Source organism: Haliotis rufescens, unplaced genomic scaffold (assembly GCF_023055435.1).
Source record: "Haliotis rufescens isolate VD_foot unplaced genomic scaffold, xgHalRufe1.0.p SCAF_19, whole genome shotgun sequence".
Classification (NCBI taxonomy): Eukaryota; Metazoa; Mollusca; class Gastropoda; order Lepetellida; family Haliotidae; genus Haliotis; species Haliotis rufescens.
The window spans coordinates 1,463,804-1,487,170 of record NW_025963879.1 but is presented as its reverse complement, the minus strand read 5'-3'; the positions used below and the strand labels follow the sequence as shown (position 1 = coordinate 1,487,170).

Sequence of the window (23,367 nt, the reverse complement as noted above, 5' to 3'; positions counted from 1 at the left end):
TCGTTATGCAGGTTGGAGTTAATCCCAATAACATTTGTTTAGACTGTTTGATAGCCAGGCGGTTACATTGAGTGAGTGAGTGCGTGCGTGCTCACTAAATGAGTGAGTGAGTGAGTTTAGAACGATGTACATGTTAGCTTTGATGCCGACGTCTGTTGTCTTGGCGTAAGGAATTCAGTTCAGTTCATCCTCATTGTTCAAGTTGCCATTAGAATGTCAGGACCCAATATCAGAAAGTGATCTACATTAATTTTGATGCAGACCTTCACAAGAGTCCTGTTTTGTATAAACTTTTCATGTTAATAATACTTTTTTTTATGTCATACTACAATCATTCTTGGAAGTGTGCCAAAATAAGCCTATCCCCCCAAAACCTTTTAAGTTGTGATAACATCTTATAATTCACCTATCTATTAATAAAGGGTATGACAAAGTAATATTTATTGACATCATATCTCTTTGAGGTGATATCAACGTATGGTCATGTTAAGTTGGGGATCAATCCATTAAAAGCTTAATATTTGACACAATTGTAAAACACTTACCTATTTTCTAACATGTTCAGTCTTTGCCAGAGTACGCCATAAGGAGATGTTTTTACTGGATATGAAAATTTGGCTATTTTGCAGGTTATTAATAATATCAAATCATGTATAGTTATTTACATAGCTCCATAATAAACTTTCAATACAATATGTCTGATTCTCCTTACACCCTTTGTAAATCACAAAATATGACATGAATAAGATTAGTGACAAGTATGTCAATTCGTCCCCTCCATGCTACTTCAACAATTCATGTATTGCACAACGTTATAAAATATTTTACCTGAAACAAAACGTTACTAGGCCGATGACAGTGAGGGAGTGAGGTTTTACGCCGCTTTTAGCAATATTCCAGTAATATCACGGCGGGGGACACCACGAAAGGGCTTCACACATTGTACCCATGTAGGGAATCGAACCTGGTCCTTCGGCGTGACAAGCGAACGCTTTAACCACTAGGCTACCCGATCGCTCAGTCCGATGACAGTCGCCGAAACACAGCCAACTGCGGTTCTAAAACACAAGTATGATACCCGTTTCAAACACATCATCATCGATTTACCATTTCTTGTTTGTTTCATGTTTAGCCACCACCAAACATGAATGTATACATTCTTTTGCCAACCAGTGTATTATCAGGAATACATTCAAACCAGCCAAGGCACCGATTGAGGCGAGACTCGGAAATAGGTTGCTTGGGAATATGTAAATAATCGAGTCATCAGAGAAACCAAGGGTTGATATGATGAGCAACGTTCCACACCGTCGCTACGATGACACGCATGGAACAACCCGATCCACGCGGTGGCCTCTTACGTCAATGATTCAGCAACTGCTGCAGGTAACATGTTTCCTAAGCATCCCACCCAGATGCATGTTCGTTAGTGGAATTCAGAAAGAGATTCGGTGTTTGAGACATCGGGCGGATACGTTGAGATTCTTCACGTTTCCCGTCCAATAAAACTGGGGCGGTAGGGTAGTCTAGTGGTTAAAAGGTTCGCTTGTCACACCGAAGCCCTAGGTTCGATTCCCCACATGGTTTACAAGGTGTGAAGCCCATTCGTGTTGTCCCCCGCCGTGATATTGCTCAAATATTGCTAAAAGCGACTAAAAACACATTGACACGTGTGAATCTCTCTGTTAATCAATTCACAATCTGTCTTTAGGTGCATGACGGTTGGTGCAACATTCAATGTCAAGGTCACTGTAATGAAGAAAACCATACTATAACGACACAATGTTACGCGAAACACGGTTATAGTACATACTGAAAACGTTTCCTAATTGTCCATTATAACTATACCATTAAAGGTCGATACAAAGAAACAGTTGACACCGTGTGTTAATATATTGAAATATTTTTGCAACATTGCCCACACCAGATGACGTTGAGTTTCGATTATGAAGACGTGAAGAAACCAGAAACTACTTCAGACCATTAGTTTCAGTAATCTGAGCCCTATAACCTTAAAAACGTTTCTTAGATTTGAATGTGTTATTGATGCCCTGAACAAGCCTTTCCCCAATTATGGTGAGAATGTTTCACCTCGATCAATCAAGCGTTTCTAGAGAAGTCGCATATGTTATTTTTAATGATGTTCTACAACGACCGAAGTCGACCACGTTCATTATGCCTCGATACAAGCTTGTGTAATACTTCAGGCCAAGGTTCAGCTTACTGACATTGTGGTTTCTGATCCGCAGATCTTTAAACCGGTTTGTAAGTTTGTGACACACGCATGCTAAAATGTGGTAGTTTCAACTCTAATAATTGTTTTAGTTACAGATGAACAGTAATTACACAAACTCTGAATTACCCCAAATCACGTCACGATTGCTCGTAGATGCATGTTATTTTACACCGCAATCAGAAATATATAGAAATGTATCACGCTAGTGGGTGTGTTTGAGATGGTAAATATCCTGTGTAAAGAATAAACAGTGTATTTAGCAAGCCCTGGCAAGCTTTCCTGGAATGGGCGCATTAATATATTACGTCACATAGTTATATAGTTCTTCCTGAATCTTTGTTGTATCGACACTTAATATCGGTATCTTGGACAATTGTTTTGATAATAATACAAAACACATGACCGGACGAAACAATTTGATTCAATGGATGGTTGAAAAAAAGGAGTTTATTTGTAAACTCTGAATGAAGTACCTGCCTGACCTTCCAGTTTTGCAGAATAATCATCTGTAAATGACCTCAACGGATACCGTTTTTATTCTCTGACTTTATTCTGCCAAGAAACCTACCCAGTATGTTGTGATTCATTATATCGCCGCGGCCTGTAAACAATCAAGTCTGGGCGTGTGATGGACGGAATGAACAACGACACACGCAGTCAGGGTACACTGTGACGATATACGTGCGTTCGAGTATTAAACTTCGAGTGACCTAAGTCGACCGAGAATAGCACATTTTCCGGCAAAGAGGGTTGACAAGATTCAGCTTGAGTTAACAGCATTGATCAAACATAACCTCAGCTATAATACAAACTAGCTGCTAGGAGAGGGTGAAAGACAACAGCCATATTGCTGTAACACACAACTAGAAGAGGTTAACAGGTTGCTTGACAAAGCTGCAACTGTGCCTTTTGTTCTGAATGCACATAAAACGATAGAACATTTAACAGAGATGCAAAATCACCATCAAAGCAGCATTATTGATTCTACAGTATTCATATTAAAAATCGAAAGGTACATTTCCATGATGCATATCAGAATACATATATAATGGTTTCACATTGTAGTTAATGGTGCATATGAAGATCCGGAGTAGAAAAGGTCTTCAAGAACCCATGCTTGTAAAAGTCGAATATGCTTGTCGTAAGTAGAGACTAACGGGATCGGGTGGTCAGGCTCGCTGACTTGGTTGATGCATGTCATCGTATCCCAATTGCGTGGACCGACGCTCATGACGTCAATCACTGGATTGTCTGGTCCAGACTCGATTATTTACAGACCGTTGTCATAAAGCTGGAATATTGCTGAGTGCGGCGTTAAACAACAAAACGAACAAAACAAAGTTAATTATATAACCCGTGAAGATTCGGGGTAGGATAGGTCTTCAGCAATCCATGCTTGTCGTAAAAGCGACAATGCTTGTCATAAGAGGCGTCTAAACGGGATCGGGTGATCAGGCTCGCTGACATGGTTGATGCAAGTCATTGTATCCCAAATTCGTGGATCGATGCTCATTGTGTCAATCACTTGATTGTCTGATCCGGACTTGGATTATTTACAGACCGCCGTCATATAGCTGGAATATTGCTGAATGCGGCAAACAAACAAACACTCATTTTTGAATAATGGAAAGCACGTTCTGACACACAATTAGGTCACAGACAATCTACCCGATCCTAATTGTTGTCGGTTCTTGAGAAAAGTATGTTCCTTTGGTGCATGTTCAGTTACTCTTATTATTTATAACTCTATAAACAAAACCTTATATACATCTGTCCAGTCACTCTTTATCATAATACGACCGCTATATATCGCTTTGTCGACTCTTTCATGTCCATTTCACTCTGTCACCTCTTCATGATTGACAGTTTGTTGTTTTTAACTGCACGTGAACCTGGAAGATGTAAAGGTCACCTTGCGGACATTCCTCGCCAGATCAAAGTCAGGCTGTAGCTACACCTGCACATGGAAACCTTGCACGGAGGAGTAGGTCGAACACGCACCTGCTACACGCCGGAAACTGCTGGAAACAACACCGGTTGGATTAACAGAATAAGGATAAATTCAATATTATTTTGAATGATCCACTTCGGCTTGAAAGCGAGTGCTCGGAAGAGTTGATAATGAGATGCTCTGTTTATCCGTGTATACGAGCACTGGGCAACACATGGAAGTGATTTTGATGAATTTTCTGTCCTTATGTTCGTCCTATGTGAGGGATACTCCTGCATTTCTTTAGGTACACTAGTATATCATACTGTGATTAAGTATTGATAGTTGCAATAAGGTGTCATGTCAGAGATGTGTGTTTAAGCCTCGGTCTCGGTCAGCGGCCCTTGACCATATTGAATTTGTCCGACAGATACATTTCTGAAACAGCAAATTCGACAATGCTAAGTTTGTATTGTTCCATCAAATCATCGCTCGAAACCGGCAGAATTTCTGCAGATAACCACGTTGGTGGTCGACAAGGGGTAGTTTTCGTCCAGGCTGCGTTGTCACAGCTATGTTGAAAGTCTAATGCATTTTTATCTAATGTCTTCATTATTGTTAAGTACCATATAACAGAGATGACCATTCACGAGTATTTGAATTGCGTAGATGGATTCGCATGATGTCAATCACTCGATTGTCTGGTCCAGACTCAATACGCCGTCATATAGCTTGAATATCGCTGAGTGCGGCTTTAGAAACAAATACCGTAGCGCTGCTTATAAAACAAAACGATTTAAGGGTGCCTGCTGGTATTGTTTTGTGTTCGCTGGGTATCTAAAACCGCTATGAATCGGGCAAGTGGTTTGCCTGCACCAGACTATTTACAGCAGACAGCGGGATCGATCTACTAGTAGATGTTAGTAGGTGTCTGAATTCAAGCTCCCATTGGTGTTTAAATAATGTCACATTAAACTTTCGACACGTATCGATAAACGCCTTTTATATTTGTTTGTTTCACTTGTTTCATATCGTTTGTTTGTTGTTTAAAGCCATATTCACAAATATTCTGGCTATGTGAATGCTGTTTGTGAGTAATCGAGTCTGGACCAGACAATCCAGTGATCGACATAATGAGCATCGATCCACGCAATTGGGATACGATGACTGCATCGATCAAGTCAGCGAGCCTGATCACCCGATCCCGTTAGTCGCCCCTTACAACCAGCATGGGTTGCTGAAGACTTATTCTTCCCCGGATATTCACGGGCCTCAAACATGCGTGACCTCAGTCAACCAAAGTTAGCACATTTATTGCAACGACAGGCACTGGTTGCTGAAAATCACGGGTAGAAAGTCCTTTATAAGCAAGCGGTTGAACATTTTGAAACAACTGTTACATGGTCAGTCGAACCCTTGTACGCGTTACGTCACGCTCAGTGATTTACAAGAGTTGATCATCTCAAATTATAGTATTTCTGGAATCATAAGGTCTGCGTTTAAATGGTAGTTGTGCATCGGCACGGTACAACATTGACCAAAAGCACGTGATGGAATATAGCAATCTTTTGGGTCGAGACTATCCGCACTTCGTATTCCGTGTCACGTGATGGAGTACAGCAGTCGTTTGCACTGAGGTTATTGGGAGTCCCTGTCACGTGATTGATTACATCCGTTAACCAGTAAAATTTAATGGCTATCATCTTCTACGATACGTCAGGCAAACAGACACTCACGTTTTATATTAGTCAGTTCACTGTCGGTCCAGGACAAGGTTGTATGTTTAAAGTAGGGAAAATAGCTATCATTTGAAAAAGTTAAATCGGGCTTTACAAAACTTGTTGCGTTTTTCTAAAGTCCTAGTTAAGTATTCTGGATTCCAGATATTTGGACAGAAGTGAGATTTAGCGTTGCTGACCATGTTTATGTACTTTCTTGACTGTCTACCAACATGTACTAGAAGCCGCTGATGGCGTGGTGCCGGGGTAGCTGATGAATAATAAGATCAGTGAGATATTAGGTCAAATAAAACAGGACTCAACTGTACAACTCAACTATCGCCTTATCTCTCGCCGAGGCCGCCCGTAGTTTTTTTCTGTCTCAAACTCTCTCTGTGCTTTTCCCGTCTTTTACGTTTTGGCGTTAAACAACAAACCAACCAAGTATCCAAATATAGCCTAATAATGAGTTACAAATACATTCAATTAAGAAAATGTTCAGAAGTGGCATCTCTGTGCTCAGTATTAATCTAGTTGACTATTTCCTTCTTATCAAGTGGGCGGTCGGGTAGCCTTGTGGTTAAAGCGTTCGCTCGTCACGCCGAAGACCCGGGTTCGGTTCCCGACATGGGTGCAACGTGTGAAGCCCATTTCTGGTGTCCCCCGCCGTGATATTGCTGGACTATTACTAAACGCGGCGTAAAACCATACTCACTCTTATCAAGTGTATTCTCAACCAAAGGCATGGATCTGTAAGCGACTTCTTTTTCTACCGAACGACTATTCCCTATGAAGCTGACCACTGAAATGAGAAACACACAAAATAATATTGGTGGCCTTTATAGGCTCTGATCTTGCAAGCAAAAGACAGTAACGATATTACAAACGCTTAATCTCACTCTACCCGTGAAGATTCGGGTAAGATTTGGTTTTCAGTAATCGTAATAGGCGACTGCTGTTTATGTTTGTCATTAGAGTCGATTGTTTACAGACCACCGTCATATAGCTGGAATATTGCTGAGTGCGGTGTTAAACAACAAAAAAACAAAACAACATAATCTCACTCATGAACGAATTTGTTCAAGTGTCTGTTTCAAATATGTGTATACAAATAGTTTCCAAATCCAGGGTATATATCAGGGTGCTTTAGATGTTCCTAATGCATTAAACCGCCTGGACATTTCATTATTGTTTATGATTTGAAATAGACACTGCTTCAGTCTAGCATACCGTGAACAGAATATTGAAGTGTTAATGTTCTCGACATTACAAACTTGTACTTATACTCTTTTAAACAAGGGGCGGTCGGGTAGCCTAGTGGTTAAAGCGTTCGCTCGTCACGCCGAAGACCCGGGTTCGATTCCCGACATGGGTACAATGTGTGAAGCCCATTTCCGGTGTCCCCCGCCGTGATATTGCTGGAATATTGCTAAAAGCGGCGTAAAACCTCACTCACTCACTCACTTTTAAACAAAGGTTACAGGATATGTATAGTCAAAACTGGCATAATGATATTCTTCTCGGTTTCTTTAGCCATTACAAGGATATCAAGTCTGCTATAGAACCAGAGAGGTATATAAGTATGTCAGATGATAAATCGCTTGTTAGGGCATTATGTAAATTCAGAGTGTCATTACAAAATTTTAGTGTAAATTTTAGACGAAGTTGTGAAAAAGGGACGTTGAAATGGGTATCTGTAAAAACTACCAATTAGGAGAAATTGAGGATGAATTTCATGTTTTATTAGTATGTGATAAGTATGAACATCTTAGAGAAAAGTATATTCCGATGTTTAACAATTGGCATACAAACAAGATGTTATATAAGGCCCCTTTACACAGGGCTGCGACCTTTGTGCCACCTTTGAGCGACCAAAAACTGCCAGGAGGCTCATTGGTCGCCTAAACCCAGAAAATCATGTTTCTATGTAACTGCTCCAACAGTTGTTCAGCAGTAACTGCTCGAGTTGTTCAACGTCTGCAACTAAAATGAAACACTGCAGGTACAAGCCCTCTATTTATAGGCAGGCTGAGGAGGCACTACAGGTAGCTCAAAGGAGGCAGAAAAGAGGCAGAAGCATTGCCATGGTGTCTCAAGGATTGCTGTGGTCGCCGAATGGAGGCACGGCGGTCACCACAGTCATCGTTCAATGCACGCTGTTGGTCGCCCAAAGGAGGCACAAGGGAGGCAGAAACCTCGTCCAGATTGACGGGAAAATATTTCAGCATAACGCATATATTACCTGGCGACCATTGGGCGACCACTGTGCCTTCATTCTGCAACAACGGCAATGCTTGTGCCTCCCTTCTGCCCCCTTTGAGCCACCTTGGAGCAACCAACCTCCACGGCGACCTTTGTGCGCCTGTTTTTAACATGTTCAAAAATTGACGGCGACCATGACGTCCATGGCGAAGTCTGAACCTCCTGTGTACCACCTTGGAACGACCTAGGCAACCATTCTGCCTCCCTTAAGCCTCCAACGACGACCTGGCAAATTTTATGGTCGCACACGGGAGGCACAAAGGTCGCCACCCTGTGTAAAGGCCCCATTAATGATAAGTCTCATATAATCCAACAACTCTGCTGTTATAGGTTCATTAGCCATATTGTTGAAACATATATTCTCTGTCAGGTAGTACAATGTACAATGGGCCATGTGGAGTTAAATACCGAATAAAAATATCTATCTATCTTAATGTTCTCGAGATCACATATAATATCATCTTGCACTTATCTAAAAAACTCGGAAGATTTCTTACGCACTATAATGAAATATAAACTTATTCACGTATTCCATTTCGGCCAAGTCACCTGCGGCGCTGCTATTACCTCCCATAGGCATGCCAGGATCCGGAGATCGTGGGTTCGAGTCCTAGATTCCCTCTGATTAGGACTCTTGGCTTTTAGAACCATAGCAATGCTCGAGGGTTTCACCAAAGTGGTAAACGTCTGAGAGCTGTCACATTAAGCAGACAAACCGTGATATGACACATACTGTGCAAAGCGGCGTTAAACCCAAGTCACACTCTAACTTCTCCCATGCAAGTCGGCGAGAATGTCATCAACGTTGGCGTCAAATGTGATAAACGCCTGAAGTTATCTGATCGGGCATTATGCCTATGAGCGTTCACCATAACATAAAATGTAATATAAGATATTTGTCAGTGTGCGTGAATTCAACGTCAAATTGTCCTAATGCACAAACTTATCACAGATTCCAGACAAAGAAGAAATAAGATAGAATATATGACAGAGATTCTCCAATTTATGAGTACATTGACTGCAATTTTGGATGGTCTTAATTTTGACCCGTCAGATTTCTAAACTCGTGAAAATCCACGAGACAAAAAAATCAACTCTTTTTCCGTCATCTGTGATCGGAACTGAGACTGAATATACTTGATTAATGGAAGTCATCGACCAAGGGCAGATAATCACAGATAAAACGCCAATCTCTTCAAAGTCGACTGTAATTTGAGAGACAGAAAAATCGACCACCACGTCATTACCCTGCGTGGTAAGGGAACAGCATTGATTCAAGATCCCAAAGAAGGCAGCAAACGTAGAAATAACGTAAATAGGAGTAAATGTGGCATTTTAAGAAAATACATATACCATAGGGTCTCAGTAACGAGGTTACTAGGTTGATATGCTAATGGTTTGGATTTTGTTTTTTTAAACACCTCCCAAAACAACTCTTTACGAGTACATTTTTAAATTAGACTTAATAGGTAAAATATCTGTACAAGGTGCCCATCAAGATTTTTCACAGGAATTCTACAAAGCCTGGAGAGAAATGAGGTCATCATAATGATGGATTTGTAATTGCACTATAATGATGCTATTTTCATATACGGAAGGTGATGGTTCTGTCCAATTATACAGGAAACGCGGCATATGGATGACGAAGTTTAAATTAAGCTTGGAACATGGGCGCAGTCGTCTAAGACGCCATAATCAATGTCAGAGTGGCGTCCCTCAGTAAGACCAGGATGATATGATCGTAGGTTCGAAACCCAGACCTGTTCTGAATGTGAATGTTGGTTTGTCAGCATAGACCCGTGCTCTATGGTGTGACAAAAGGTCGCTTTGTGAAAAGAGGTGAAGGCCTTCCCCCACATCCAAGCATTGGTGCCGTGTTCCTTTAGTCGCTTTAAGTTTCAAATAACAGACTTCATTGTTCTTTTATCAACAGTATTTTGAAACAAAGTGGACCTAGTTAGTCGGGAAACCTTATTTTCCGGACAAATACAGGTGGAGGCACACAACCATTACATCATTAATTCTTCCGTCAACGCGGAAAGAACGACCTTGATGGACAATTCTGTCATACGCGAACTCCGTCGTTAGCGTGGTCAATAACAATCATAGAGGGGTTATATAATGGACAATGGTATAACCGACAAATGGTTATTTTCGGCTTCGTTGTGTTCGCAGTTGTGTCCAATTGTGTTCGTCCGGAAACTAGTTGGCAGAGGTATTAAGCTATCCCGATTAACGAGGTTATTAATTGTTTTTGATCCTTCGTTTTTTAAGTAAATAATTAATTACACAAACGCGACAAAACCCTTTCCATATTCTAAAGAAATATCAATTTTACAATACCGACAATATTGTGAGCATGTGTTTATAAATCACTATCAAATAGTGATGATACCAGGTGAGCGTATCCCGCCCAAACGGTGGCACCCGTCTCAAACACATGCAGGGGCAAGTCAATTTTTATCATAAAAAATCACATATGGTACAAGTCAAAATGGAGAATTGCAGAGGACATCTTTTTGTCCATTTTTGAAATGTCTCCCACCTGTCTACCATAAACCGTTCTGAAAGCTTTACTGGGGCCTTGAATGTTGTAACCTTGATTGAACAACTTTTAACAAGAGTCGTAAGTACAAGAAAGTACCAAAATAAGGAAATTACTGTGACATGTTCTTTTATTACTAGATTGTGTCTTTTCTTCTTTCACGCCTGTTTGTTTTGTAATGATGTATGATGGCTGTACCGTGATTTCGGTGTGCTTAGATCATTAGGATCAACTTACACTGTTCGGAAGATGTCGGAAGTGTTCGGTCCCAACCGGGATTAAAGGAGAAACAAAATACGGCATGTCGTAAATTGGCTATTCATCAACTTCAAAGAAAAGGAAATCTCCAAGAGCGTATCATTCAGGGGTCTCTACACTCTGACGGATACCGGGCACCAAACAGGGGGCGGTATGTGTCCTCACATTAGTTCTTGTCCACAAGAATTAGCTGGGAAAAGCCAGATGGGTGGACGTATCGAAAAGAAGCCTTTGATAATGTACCCTGCCGAGCAAAAGAAAGTAAACACTTGAAAATTGGATTTGACCAAAATATTACAAACGTTGCTAGGCAGAAAACAGTGGCGATACTCATTGATATGATACATGTAATATCGGCAATGATATTAAACACATCACCATTGAATATCCATTTCTTGTTTGTTTCATTTTTAGCCACCCTCAAAAGAATATACTTTTTTGCCCGGCAGTTTATGTTGACTCCCTTTACAAAAATACATGCCTCTGTGATATTTAGTTTTCAAATCCGACGCAGAACTGTTGCGACAAACGTTGAGTAGATATATGAAGAGACGTTTCACAAAATAGTTTGCAACCTCTTTGTAGTATCATCCAGTAGAAAATAATATCATCTAGAAAATAATAAATATATAAAAAAAAATATGGCGTTTTTACCTTTTATCACTTACTCTGAAGTCAAGAATGTGAAAAAAATAGTTTAAATGTTGTTTTTCATTTACGCCGAGCCAAATAATCCTGCTTATGAATTAACAAAACACAAATTATTCCCCTGTCTGAATGAAATAGGTGGTACATGCTAAATGGCCATTATAAATTTATGTTGGCTGACATATGATTCATCACTTCACCGGTACTCCAAGCAGAGTTTGTGTGGTCTTGTTCCTCATGTCATGTCATGTCATAGCATGCAGTATTAACACCCTTTCACAACAAAGCACTAAGCGCTACGAATGTTTTGTTGCTGGTTTTCATAAATTAAAATACATTCATATTCTTCATGTAATGTTTATGTCTGAATTCCCATTAGTATTTCAAAGTCTTAATCCTTGTGTGATGAGAACTGCATTATTGTTGAGCCACAACAAGTCTGTTGGTTGGTTTACCTCGCCGTCAGCAACATATTAGCAATATCACGCTGACCTGTACATAATCGAGTCTGGACTAGACGAACAAGTGACTGATATTATGAGCAACAAACCATGCTGTCGTGTATGATGACACGCAAGTCAGCGAGCTGCCACCCATTACGACAAGCATAAGTTTCTGCGGGCCAAATCTAACCCGACTCCAGGTTGTACTTTGTTCTGTATATCTGTAAGGTGTTTGTAAAATAAATATTGGTCAAAATATTTCAAAATAATTTGAAGAAATGGAAGAGCCCATTGTAAAACTGCATTTAGGTACAAATAGACTCGTGAAGATCCGGGTTAGAACAGGTTTTCAGCAACCCATGCTTGCCGTTAAAGGCGACTAACGGGATCGGGTGCTCAGACTCGCTAACTTGGTTGATGCATTTCATCGTATCCCAATTTCGTGGATCGATGCTTATGATGCTTATGTCAATCCCTGTATTGTCTGGTCCAGATGCGATTATTCACAAACCTCCGTCATATAGCTGGAATATTGCTGAGTGTGGTGTTAAACAACAGACAAACAAACAAACAAACAAATAAGAAACCTATGCCTTTACACGATTGAGCCACCCGTGCCCCCAAAGTATGTGAGAAACGAAAGGTCGTGCACAAAATTGTTATCCCCCACACTGTTATAACCTTGATCTTAGTGGATAATCTAATCATAAAAGTAAGTACAGGATAATAATTATCATGTCAATTATCACCCCTGCTTCCCATTGGCGTACAACAGATGCAGGCTGGCTAGATGTTGTGTTTGATAGATGATGAGCTGTAATACCTCAAAGTAGTCCTCGACGGGAGAGCCTTTGTGCGACTTTCACGCTTGCTTTGGTTGAAAGCACTTGTCACGTGATGTTACTCGCTCCAGAAGATCAAAGGCTACACTGCTTATTAGAAGAAATGCATGTTGACTTGAAAATGGGAGACGAAAAACACGAAAGAGAAAATGCACCGTAATGGCGTTTAATAATAGCATTTAGGTGATATGCTGGTATAGGAATGGGATTTAATTAGGAGGAATGTATAAAAAAAACAAATACTCGATTTTTAAACTAAAGAGAAGGTTGTTTTCTTTTTGTGAGAAAAGGACTCGTACTTTCTGAACTTTCCTTTCCAGTGTTGTACACGCAAATGTTTAAATCTGTTTTTAGCTTTGTTTAGCGCACGTATATTGTCATCGTAGAAAAGCTACGTTCAAAGCTACGCCTTATCACCGCACAAACAGAAACCTTTTTCCATTCAAATTGTAATTGTAATTTTGTATCAAAACCATTACGTTGAACATTTTGTTAAAAAAAACACGTGATCAATTTACGCCTTGCATCATTAACTGAAACGAATATTTCCCTCGTTGGTTGGAGCAAGTATGTTTTATTAGTAGTCGCGATGAAGTAAACACTTGTTATGGCTTCTAAGAGAAACTGAAGCTTTGTCTTGCGTGCTCAATGTTCATATCGTCCCATTCTCCATCCTCTCCACTAAATCAAGCTTGTCTCAAATGTAAAATGGGTATCGTCTGCTTGTACACCAGCACGTGAGGATTCCCGCTAGTCAGAACTAACTTCGGCATGTCGTCTCCCTGCCAATATATTTGTCAGGAACATTTCCCACTGATATCAGAGATTGTCGTGGTATTAAGCTTACTTTGAAGGGAATTATCGTAAAATTAATTCTAGTAAGAAGTGAGCGAGTTGTGATCGATGCAGTCGATGCAGCATTAAGATGTCGACATGTTCAGCCCTTGTGCTCAGTAATGAGCGAGAAGATTGCGAGTTCAGTTGCTCGACCCACGAACTTCACATAGCCTCTGTGCATTTGAAGAACTAGAATAAATATCACATCCTGTGCTGTGGAGCCGATACTTTTACAGCAAGACAGTGAAAGAGAAAGTCCACATTGTGCAATGTGTTCATTAATCTTTCGTTGATATATGCGCATGCACACCTGTTGACATTCGGGGAGAATGTACACAAGAGAAAAAAATTAATGGAAGGACAATGAAATTAAGAAGCTTTCATTTATCTCTGGTTTCCGCATAAGTTTAGTCTTCTTTCCACCACCCAACAAAATATTTATATATTTCTTTTCTTTCATTCAAAACACTCAGATGCATGTTTCCGAGCTCTGAGTGACATAGTTGGTTGGCTGGTTTGTTGTTTTACGCCGCACTCAGCAATATTCCAGCTATATGACGGCGGTCTGTATATAATCGAGTCTGGACCAGACAATCCAGTGATTGATATCATGAGCATCGATCCACACAATTGGGATCGATGACATGCTTCAACCAGGTCAGCGAGCCTGACCACCGCGAGTGACAGATTAGAAATAACTGAGTCGATTAGTCATCGTCAAAGAGTGGTTGTATTTGGGCTGTTTTTAACTTACGAACGAGAATGAACTCGTAATTGAGGCTGTTTTGGGTACTGTTGGGGTAAATAGGTTTATCAAGAAATCTCATGTATATTCTTCAGTTCGGTTAGATTAGATTTTAAATTTACGGACATTTATGGGACAGATATCACGTGGAAATTGTTGCGCTCTGTCTGTTGTCAAAAGAAGCTGCGAAGATCATACTTTCACATAAATGCATTCTGTAAATAAAATTATTTTGTCTATTTTGTCGAGGAAACGAGATTGTTTCCTTTTACGACATTACACATTGCTATACAGTCAAACACCGCTGTGACGAACTTTGATGTGTCGAACATACGGTTATTCGGATATTTGTAACGTTTATCAACTCTTCAAGCTTCGGATATTTATAATATTTATCAACTCTTCAAGCTTCGGATATTTATAATATTTATCAACGCGATAAGCTTCGGATATTTATAACGTTTATCATCTCGGCAATCTTTGGATCTTTATTACATTTATCAACTCAACAAGCTTCGGATATATATAAAAGTTATCAACTCGACAGGCTTCGAATATTTACAATGTTAATCAACTCGGCAAGCTTCGAATATTTATAACGTTTATCAACTCGGCAAGCTTCGGATATTTATAACTTTATAACTTTTATCAACTTGCCTTCAACTTGGAAGACACTAGGTTGGGATATCAGTTATCATCCCTAATTGTTATTCCAACTTTTCTGTTTTTAAACAGTAACAGTGAGTGTGTTAAAGTTTAACGTCGCATCGGCGTAATTTCAGCCACAAAGCGACTAAACAGTAATAGCCAGAGTTCATAGCACACCTACAGCTTCAGTGGCAGAGAGATCAGTGTTGTCCTTTGATTGTGACGTCATGCGATATCTCACGTGGAAGTTTTGGGTGATAAATACAAGTGTATACACTCACTATAACGCAGAACGAGACAACAAAGTACTGGACATGGTTCTATGTAAGCTTGCTTGGCGGTTCAGGAGGCTCAGTGTTGCTGATGTCCCACTGTCTAGGGAGTGTTTCAATGTTACTGATGTCCAACTGTCTGGAGAGTGTTTCAATGTTACTGATGTCCCAATGTCTGGGGAGTGTTTCAATGTTACTGATGTCCCACTGTCTGGGGAGTGTTTCAATGCTACTGATATCCCACTGTCTGGGGAGTGTTTCAATGTTAATGATGTCCCACTGTCTAGGGAGTGTTTCAGTGTTACTGATGTCCCACTGTCTGGAGAGTGTTTCAGTGTTACTGATGTCCCACTGTCTGGGGAGTGTTTCAATGTTACTGATGTCCCACTGCCTGGGGAGTGTTTCAGTGTTACTGATGTCCCACTGTCTGGGGAGTGTTTCAATGTTACTGATGTCCCACTGTCTGGGGAGTGTTTCAATGTTACTGATGTCCCACTGTCTGGGGAGTGTTTCAATGTTACTGATGTCCCACTGTCTGGGGAGTGTTTCAGTGTTACTGATGTCCTACTGTTTGGGGAGTGTTTCAGTGTTACTGATGTCCCACTGTCTAGGGAGTGTTTCAATGTTACTGATGTCCCACTGACTGGGGAGTGTTTCAGTGTTGCTGATGTCCCACTGTCTAGGGAGTGTTTCAATGTTACTGATGTCCCACTGTCTGGGGAGTGTTTCAGTGGTGCTGATGTCCCACTGTCTGGGGAGAGTTTCAGTGTTGCTGATGTTCCACTGTCTAGGGAGTGTTTCAATGTTACTGATGTTCCACTGTCTGGGGAGTGTTTCAATGTAACTGATGTTCCAATGTCTGCGGAGTGTTTCAATGTTACTGATGTCCTACTGTCTGGGGAGTGTTTCAGTGTTGCTGCTGTCCAATTGTCTGGGGAGTGTTTCAGTGTTGCTGCTCTTCAACTGTCTGGGGAGTGTTTCAGTGGTGCTGATGTCCCACTGTCTGGGGAGTGTTTCAGTGTTGCTGCTGTCCAACTGTCTGGGGAGTGTTTCAATGTTACTGATGTCCCACTGTCTGGGGAGTGTTTCAATGTTATTGATGTCCCACTGTCTGGGGAGTGTTTCAGTGTTACTGATGTCCAACTGTCTGGGGAGTGTTTCAATGTTACTGATGTCCCACTGTCTGGGGAGTGTTTCAGTGTTACTGATGTCCTACTGTTTGGGGAGTGTTTCAGTGTTACTGATGTCCCACTGTCTAGGGAGTGTTTCAATGTTACTGATGTCCCACTGTCTGGGGAGTGTTTCAGTGTTACTGATGTCCCACTGTCTGGGGAGTGTTTCAGTGTTACGGATGTTCCACTGACTGGGGAGTGTTTCAGTGTTGCTGCTGTCCAACTGTCTGGGGAGTGTTTCAGTGTTGCTGATGTCCCACTGTCTGGGGAGTGTTTCAATGTTACTGATGTCCCACTGTCTGGGGAGTGTTTCAGTGGTGCTGATGTCCCACTGTCTGGGGAGAGTTTCAGTGTTGCTGATGTTCCACTGTCTAGGGAGTGTTTCAATGTTACTGATGTTCCACTGTCTGGGGAGTGTTTCAATGTAACTGATGTTCCAATGTCTGCGGAGTGTTTCAATGTTACTGATGTCCTACTGTCTGGGGAGTGTTTCAGTGTTGCTGCTGTCCAATTGTCTGGGGAGTGTTTCAGTGTTGCTGCTCTTCAACTGTCTGGGGAGTGTTTCAGTGGTGCTGATGTCCCACTGTCTGGGGAGTGTTTCAGTGTTGCTGCTGTCCAACTGTCTGGGGAGTGTTTCAATGTTACTGATGTCCCACTGTCTGGGGAGTGTTTCAATGTTATTGATGTCCCACTGTCTGGGGAGTGTTTCAGTGTTACTGATGTCCAACTGTCTGGGGAGTGTTTCAATGTTACTGATGTCCCACTGTCTGGGGAGTGTTTCAGTGTTACTGATGTCCTACTGTTTGGGGAGTGTTTCAGTGTTACTGATGTCCCACTGTCTAGGGAGTGTTTCAATGTTACTGATGTCCCACTGTCTGGGGAGTGTTTCAGTGTTACTGATGTCCCACTGTCTGGGGAGTGTTTCAGTGTTACGGATGTTCCACTGACTGGGGAGTGTTTCAGTGTTGCTGCTGTCCAACTGTCTGGGGAGTGTTTCAATGTTACTGATGTCCCACTGTCTGGGGAGTGTTTCAATGTTATTGATGTCCCACTGTCTGGGGAGTGTTTCAGTGTTACTGATGTCCAACTGTCTGGGGAGTGTTTCAATGTTACTGATGTCCCACTGTCTGGGGAGTGTTTCAGTGTTACTGATGTCCTACTGTTTGGGGAGTGTTTCAGTGTTACTGATGTCCCACTGTCTAGGGAGTGTTTCAATGTTACTGATGTCCCACTGTCTGGGGAGTGTTTCAGTGTTACTGATGTCCCACTGTCTGGGGAGTGTTTCAATGTTACTGATGTCCCAATGTCTGGGGAGTGTTTCAATGTTACTGATGTCCCACTGTCTGGGGAGTGTTTCAGTGTTACTGATGTCCCACTGTCTGGGGAGTGTTTCAGTGTTACTGATGTCCCACTGTCTGGGGAGTGTTTCAGTGTTACTGATGTCCTACTGTCTGGGGAGTGTTTCAGTGTTACTGATGTCCTACTGTCTGGGGAGTGTTTCAGTGTGACTGATGTCCCAGTGACTGGGGAGTGTTTCAGTGTTACTGATGTCCCAGTGACTGGGGAGTGTTTCAGTGTTACTGATGTCCTACTGTCTGGGGAGTGTTTCAGTGTTACTGATGTCCTACTATCTGGGGAGTGTTTCAGTGTTACTGATGTCCTACTGTCTGGGGAGTGTTTCAGTGTTACTGATGTCCCACTGTCTGGGGAGTGTTTCAGTGTTACTGATGTCCCAGTGACTGGGGAGTGTTTCAGTGTTACTGATGTCCTACTGTCTGGGGAGTGTTTCAGTGTTACTGATGTCCTACTGTCTGGGGAGTGTTTCAATGTTACTGATGTCCCACTGTCTAGGGAGTGTTTCAATGTAACTGATGTCCCAATGTCTGGGGAGTGTTTCAGTGTTACTGATGTCCTACTGTCTGGGGATTGTTTCAGTGGTGCTGATGTCCCACTGTCTGGGGAGTATTTCAGTGTTACTGATGTCCCACTGTCTGGGGAGTGTTTCAGTGTTACTGATGTCCCACTGTCTGGGGAGTGTTTCAATGTTACTGATGTCCCACTGTCTGGGGGGTGTTTCAGTGTTACTGATGTCCTACTGTCTGGGGAGTGTTTCAGTGTGACTGATGTCCCACTGTCTGGGGAGTGTTTCAGTGTTACTGATGTCCCACTGTCTGGGGAGTGTTTCAATGTTACTGATGTCCCACTGTCTGGGGGGTGTTTCAGTGTTACTGATGTCCTACTGTCTGGGGAGTGTTTCAATGTTACTGATGTCCCACTGTCTGGGGAGTGTTTCAATGTTACTGATGTCCCAGTGACTGGGGAGTGTTTCAGTGTTACTGATGTCCTACTGTCTGGGGAGTGTTTCAGTGTTACTGATGTCCTACTGTCTGGGGAGTGTTTCAGTGTTACTGATGTCCTACTGTCTGGGGAGTGTTTCAGTGTTACTGATGTCCCAGTGACTGGGGAGTGTTTCAGTGTTACTGATGTCCTACTGTCTGGGGAGTGTTTCAGTGTTACTGATGTCCTACTGTCTGGGGAGTGTTTCAGTATTACTGATGTCCTACTGTCTGGGGAGTGTTTCAGTGTTACTGATGTCCTACTGTCTGGGGAGTGTTTCAATGTTACTGATGTCCTACTGTCTGGGGAGTGTTTCAGTGGTGCTGATGTCCTACTGTCTGGGGAGTGTTTCAATGTTATTGATGTCCCACTGTCTGGGGGGGGGGGGGGGGGGGGGGGTGTTTCAGTGTTACTGATGTCCTACTGTCTGGGGAGTGTTTCAGTGTTACTGATGTCCTACTGTCTGGGGAGTGTTTCAATGTTACTGATGTCCAACTGTCTGGGGAGTGTTTCAGTGTTACTGATGTCCTACTGTCTGGGGAGTGTTTCAGTGTTACTGATGTCCCAGTGACTGGGGGGTGTTTCAGTGTTACTGATGTCCTACTGTCTGGGGAGTGTTTCAGTGTTACTGATGTCCCAGTGACTGGGGAGTGTTTCAGTGTTACTGATGCCTCTACGAGGACAAGCTGATACATAATGCACCAGGACCCTGTTCATCGCCTCCACATTTAACACGACGTTTGACTTCAATGGATCTTCTTCCTCCTTGTCACATGTTGTACAGTAACACAGTGATAGTGTATTCCAACAGGTACATCTACACAGCAATGCCTGTCGAGCTGTGTATTCCTCGAGACTGATTTGCGTCTGGGCCGTGTGCGTGGAACGTTAATTATATACGGACATACTATTTGTGGATCACGAGTTTTGGCTAAGGACAGATCGAACACTCGAGACAGACTTTTACGGTATAACTTGAAACGTTGCAAGAACAATTGGGCACTGTTTCGCCTCACAATATATCCTCGTAACTTCACCTTCATATAAAGTATCCATACGTCCTTTATTGCATTAAATTGTATACACAACATCCTGTCCAGTAGCGTCTCTACAATATCCATGACGATATGTCACATAAAGTATCCTCGTTTGTGTCAATAAGAAAGAGAAAATACTTTGTATCAACTTGTATCATTCACACGGTCAACTGGCTTTATTTGAATGGGTACGATTGGTATATACATGTAAATCGAAATCTTACTAACTGGGAGGATTGTCAAATTGCTTGATTTGAATTTCTTAAATATCTTTCGAAAGGATAGGTAATGGCTTGTGCCAAACAAGGTTATGATGACCTGTCGCCAAGAGGATAAGTGGCTAAGTTTTTCGGTAACGGCGTGGTTAACGATTGACTCATAGCAATGTTCAGTATTAAAGCTGGAAGAGTTATTCCCCTTAACCGGGTAAGCGAAGCGCCTTCAAATCTCCACAGTTCCAGTAAACTTGTTGAAGCGATTCGTCCTGGTACCTTTGTCCAATCATCAACCTTGAATAATCAACAGCTGCCATGCCACTTTACTTTGACAATTAATTGAGCAAAGTAATATGCATAGTTAATTACGCTATAAGCACCAAAAGTAATATTCTGCACTGTTCTTTTAGACTGCCATCTTATTGCTTGCATCGCGTGGAGATTTGGGGCTAGAACAGGTCCCCAGCAACCTATGCAGGCTAAAGGCGAGTAAATTGATCGGGTGGTCAGGCTCGGTGACTGGGTTGACGGTGTAAGACACTGATCATACTAAAACCACTGTGTCTGGTAAAGATTGAATATTTAAAGGCCGCCGTCACACCGCTGTTATACTGCCGAGTGTGGCCACTTAGAACATCAGATAAATAGGACTTCACAGAAAACACAAGTATTCTATGCGAGACATTTACAAGAAAGTTATCGAAATGAAAGTGCGGCAGAGACCTTTACAGTAAACATATATTATTGACAAGTAAATAACGATTACAAATATTGAAAAACAAAAGATAGAACAGCTCCAGAAAGTTGATTTTTTGCAATTTTACAACAATTGTTCAAAGCAACGTTACAAATAAGTACAGGAAATAAGAATGGTGGTATGGGGTATAGAAATAAAAAAGGGAAGAATATTAAAGATATATTATTAATTATATTGTAATGAAAGTTGTCTTACAGCTTTAACTTCATCATGATATTCATGGCAACCTCATTTGTGATGACTTTATCAGAGTTAAAGATCTGATTTTAGCAAACTCAAATTTAAAAAAATAAAGATCCTCTCTTCAGAGAGGTATCGCATCGCAGTAAATAATTTTATTTGAATATTTTCGGGAGTATTTTTATGACTGATGTTTTAGTCTTGGACGGGCGAGTTACATTTCACCGATAAACATGACCAGAGAAACGTTTTCATTATTGCATTAAAGTCAATGTTACAAAAAGTCTGAATTTAAGAAAATAAAACAGTTCCGATTTAAGACAAAAAAGTTCTTTATACCAATTTCACCAATTACCAATGACACTTACAATACTCGATAAAACCTTGAACATGTTGTGAAAAGATGTGAATATGGTCTCTCTTGGTTGTGACTTTGCCTTGAAAATACAACATCCCAGTGATTAACAATGCCATTGTTTTGAGCCATTACAAAATCAACCTTTACGTATTAAACAGTGTATAGAACATAACGGCTGCACGAAGAGATGCGATGTTCCGCGTTCTGATAGAGTCACCATCAGCAGTCTGGTCTGAGATGGTTTAACTTTTCTCAAGGGCTGATGACATTAATGTATTCACATTATTTATAACACTTTACATATTTACAGCTGCAATCAATACCTGTCTTTCATGGGACTATGCAAATCATGTTTTTTCAGCTGAATGAAACCGTAGAATTAATCTGAATAGTGTGGGCAGGTTGAATAGGTTCGTATTGTTGCCGCCATTCCTTGGAGCCGACTTCTCTTTAAACGTAATCCTATTAATAATAAATGTCTAGATTATTGAGCGTTTTGTCTCTAAAAAGGGAAAAGGCAGTCTAAATACCCAGGAGAATTCCAGTCATGTATAGAAAGCAATGTGTGGGCGTATGGAATAGATTTGCAGCACAAACACCTTAATTATCCTGCACAGTACCTGGTAGAGTTCCAAAATACGCCTACCTCGTGATACGAATTGTGAAACTTTTGCTTGAACGTGGTCATTCTGACCACAGCATGTTGCTACCAACCGGCCCGTGTGTGTGTATCCTACTCCTCGTTTGATGGGGATGAGTTTATATTGCTGGAATATTGCTAAAAGCGGCGGAAAACCAAACTCACTCACTCACCCCACTATAATCTCTATTCTAATGTTCTAATGATTTAGTAACCCTTTTGACAGACGGTAACAGGTTTGACGCTAAGGTGGGGCCATTCGAACATGCAGTTCATGTGGACCGTGAAGATCCGGGGTAGAATAGGTCTTCAGCAATCCATGCTTGCCGTAAAAGGCGACTGTGCTTGACGTAAGAGGCGACTAACGGGATCGGGTGGTCAGACTCACTGACTTGGTTGATGCATGTCATCGATCCTAGTTGCGTGGATCGATGTTCATGATTTCAATCACTGGATTGTCTGGTCCAGACTTGATTATTTAAATACCTCCGTCATATAGCTGGAATATTGCTGAGTGCGGCGTTAAGCAACAACCAAACAAACAAAGCAGTTCATGGGAATAGATCTATCGGGGATTGATTACGTAAGAAGGAGTAGTTCGCGTCAACATCTGAGATATATTTTCACCTTCCTTGGACATGGAGAACAAGTGTTTACTTCCCTGGCCAAAATGTTTGGGACTGAGACGGTGTTTTTCTATATAAGATTTATTTTGTATTCTAATAAGACGCTTTGGCAGAAATACTAAAGGAAATATCGAGCATGTAATGAACCATCAACCAAACATGACCTTTGAACTATTTATCGTACATTAAACTACGGGATAATAACACTCTGATTTGCGGGTATTATTCAGTACTTGATGCCCATATATTTTATTTGGAACCGACAACTGTACCCGGATTTCTGCGAAAGAATATGAAACAAAAAAGACATCTGAAATGTCAAATTTCAGTAAGTCAATATGGTGACGAAATGTCATATTTATGACGTCATGAACAATTGATGACGTCACGTGGCATTGAGAATCACTAACATGTACGTCAGACATTAGTGCACTCATTCATTCGTAATACCTGGAGAGTAACCTACCAAACATTACAGATGATCTGTCCCGCATGTGTGTTGTTAAATGTTGCGCTAAGTAATATTTAAACTACAATATTGAAAGTAGCTTGACCTCGCCTAGGTGAACACTACCAATAGTCCAGTAGAAATTGACGTCATAATTAATTAACCCGGACATTTGTGATAACAAACCAAATTATGGAATTTGCTCACGTGAGG

At 41.3% G+C, this 23,367-nt stretch overlaps 1 protein-coding gene across 1 annotated transcript; it reads left to right on the top strand.

Annotated features, from left to right (window-relative positions):
* The first annotated feature begins 15,426 nt into the window (after positions 1-15,426).
* On the top strand, positions 15,427-19,753 carry LOC125381678 (cysteine-rich, acidic integral membrane protein-like). The gene is made up of 2 exons (XM_048399111.1): positions 15,427-19,265; positions 19,705-19,753. Exons 1-2 carry the CDS (start codon positions 15,427-15,429, stop codon positions 19,751-19,753), a joined length of 3,888 nt encoding a protein of 1,295 aa, XP_048255068.1.
* Positions 19,754-23,367: the final 3,614 nt, after the last annotated feature.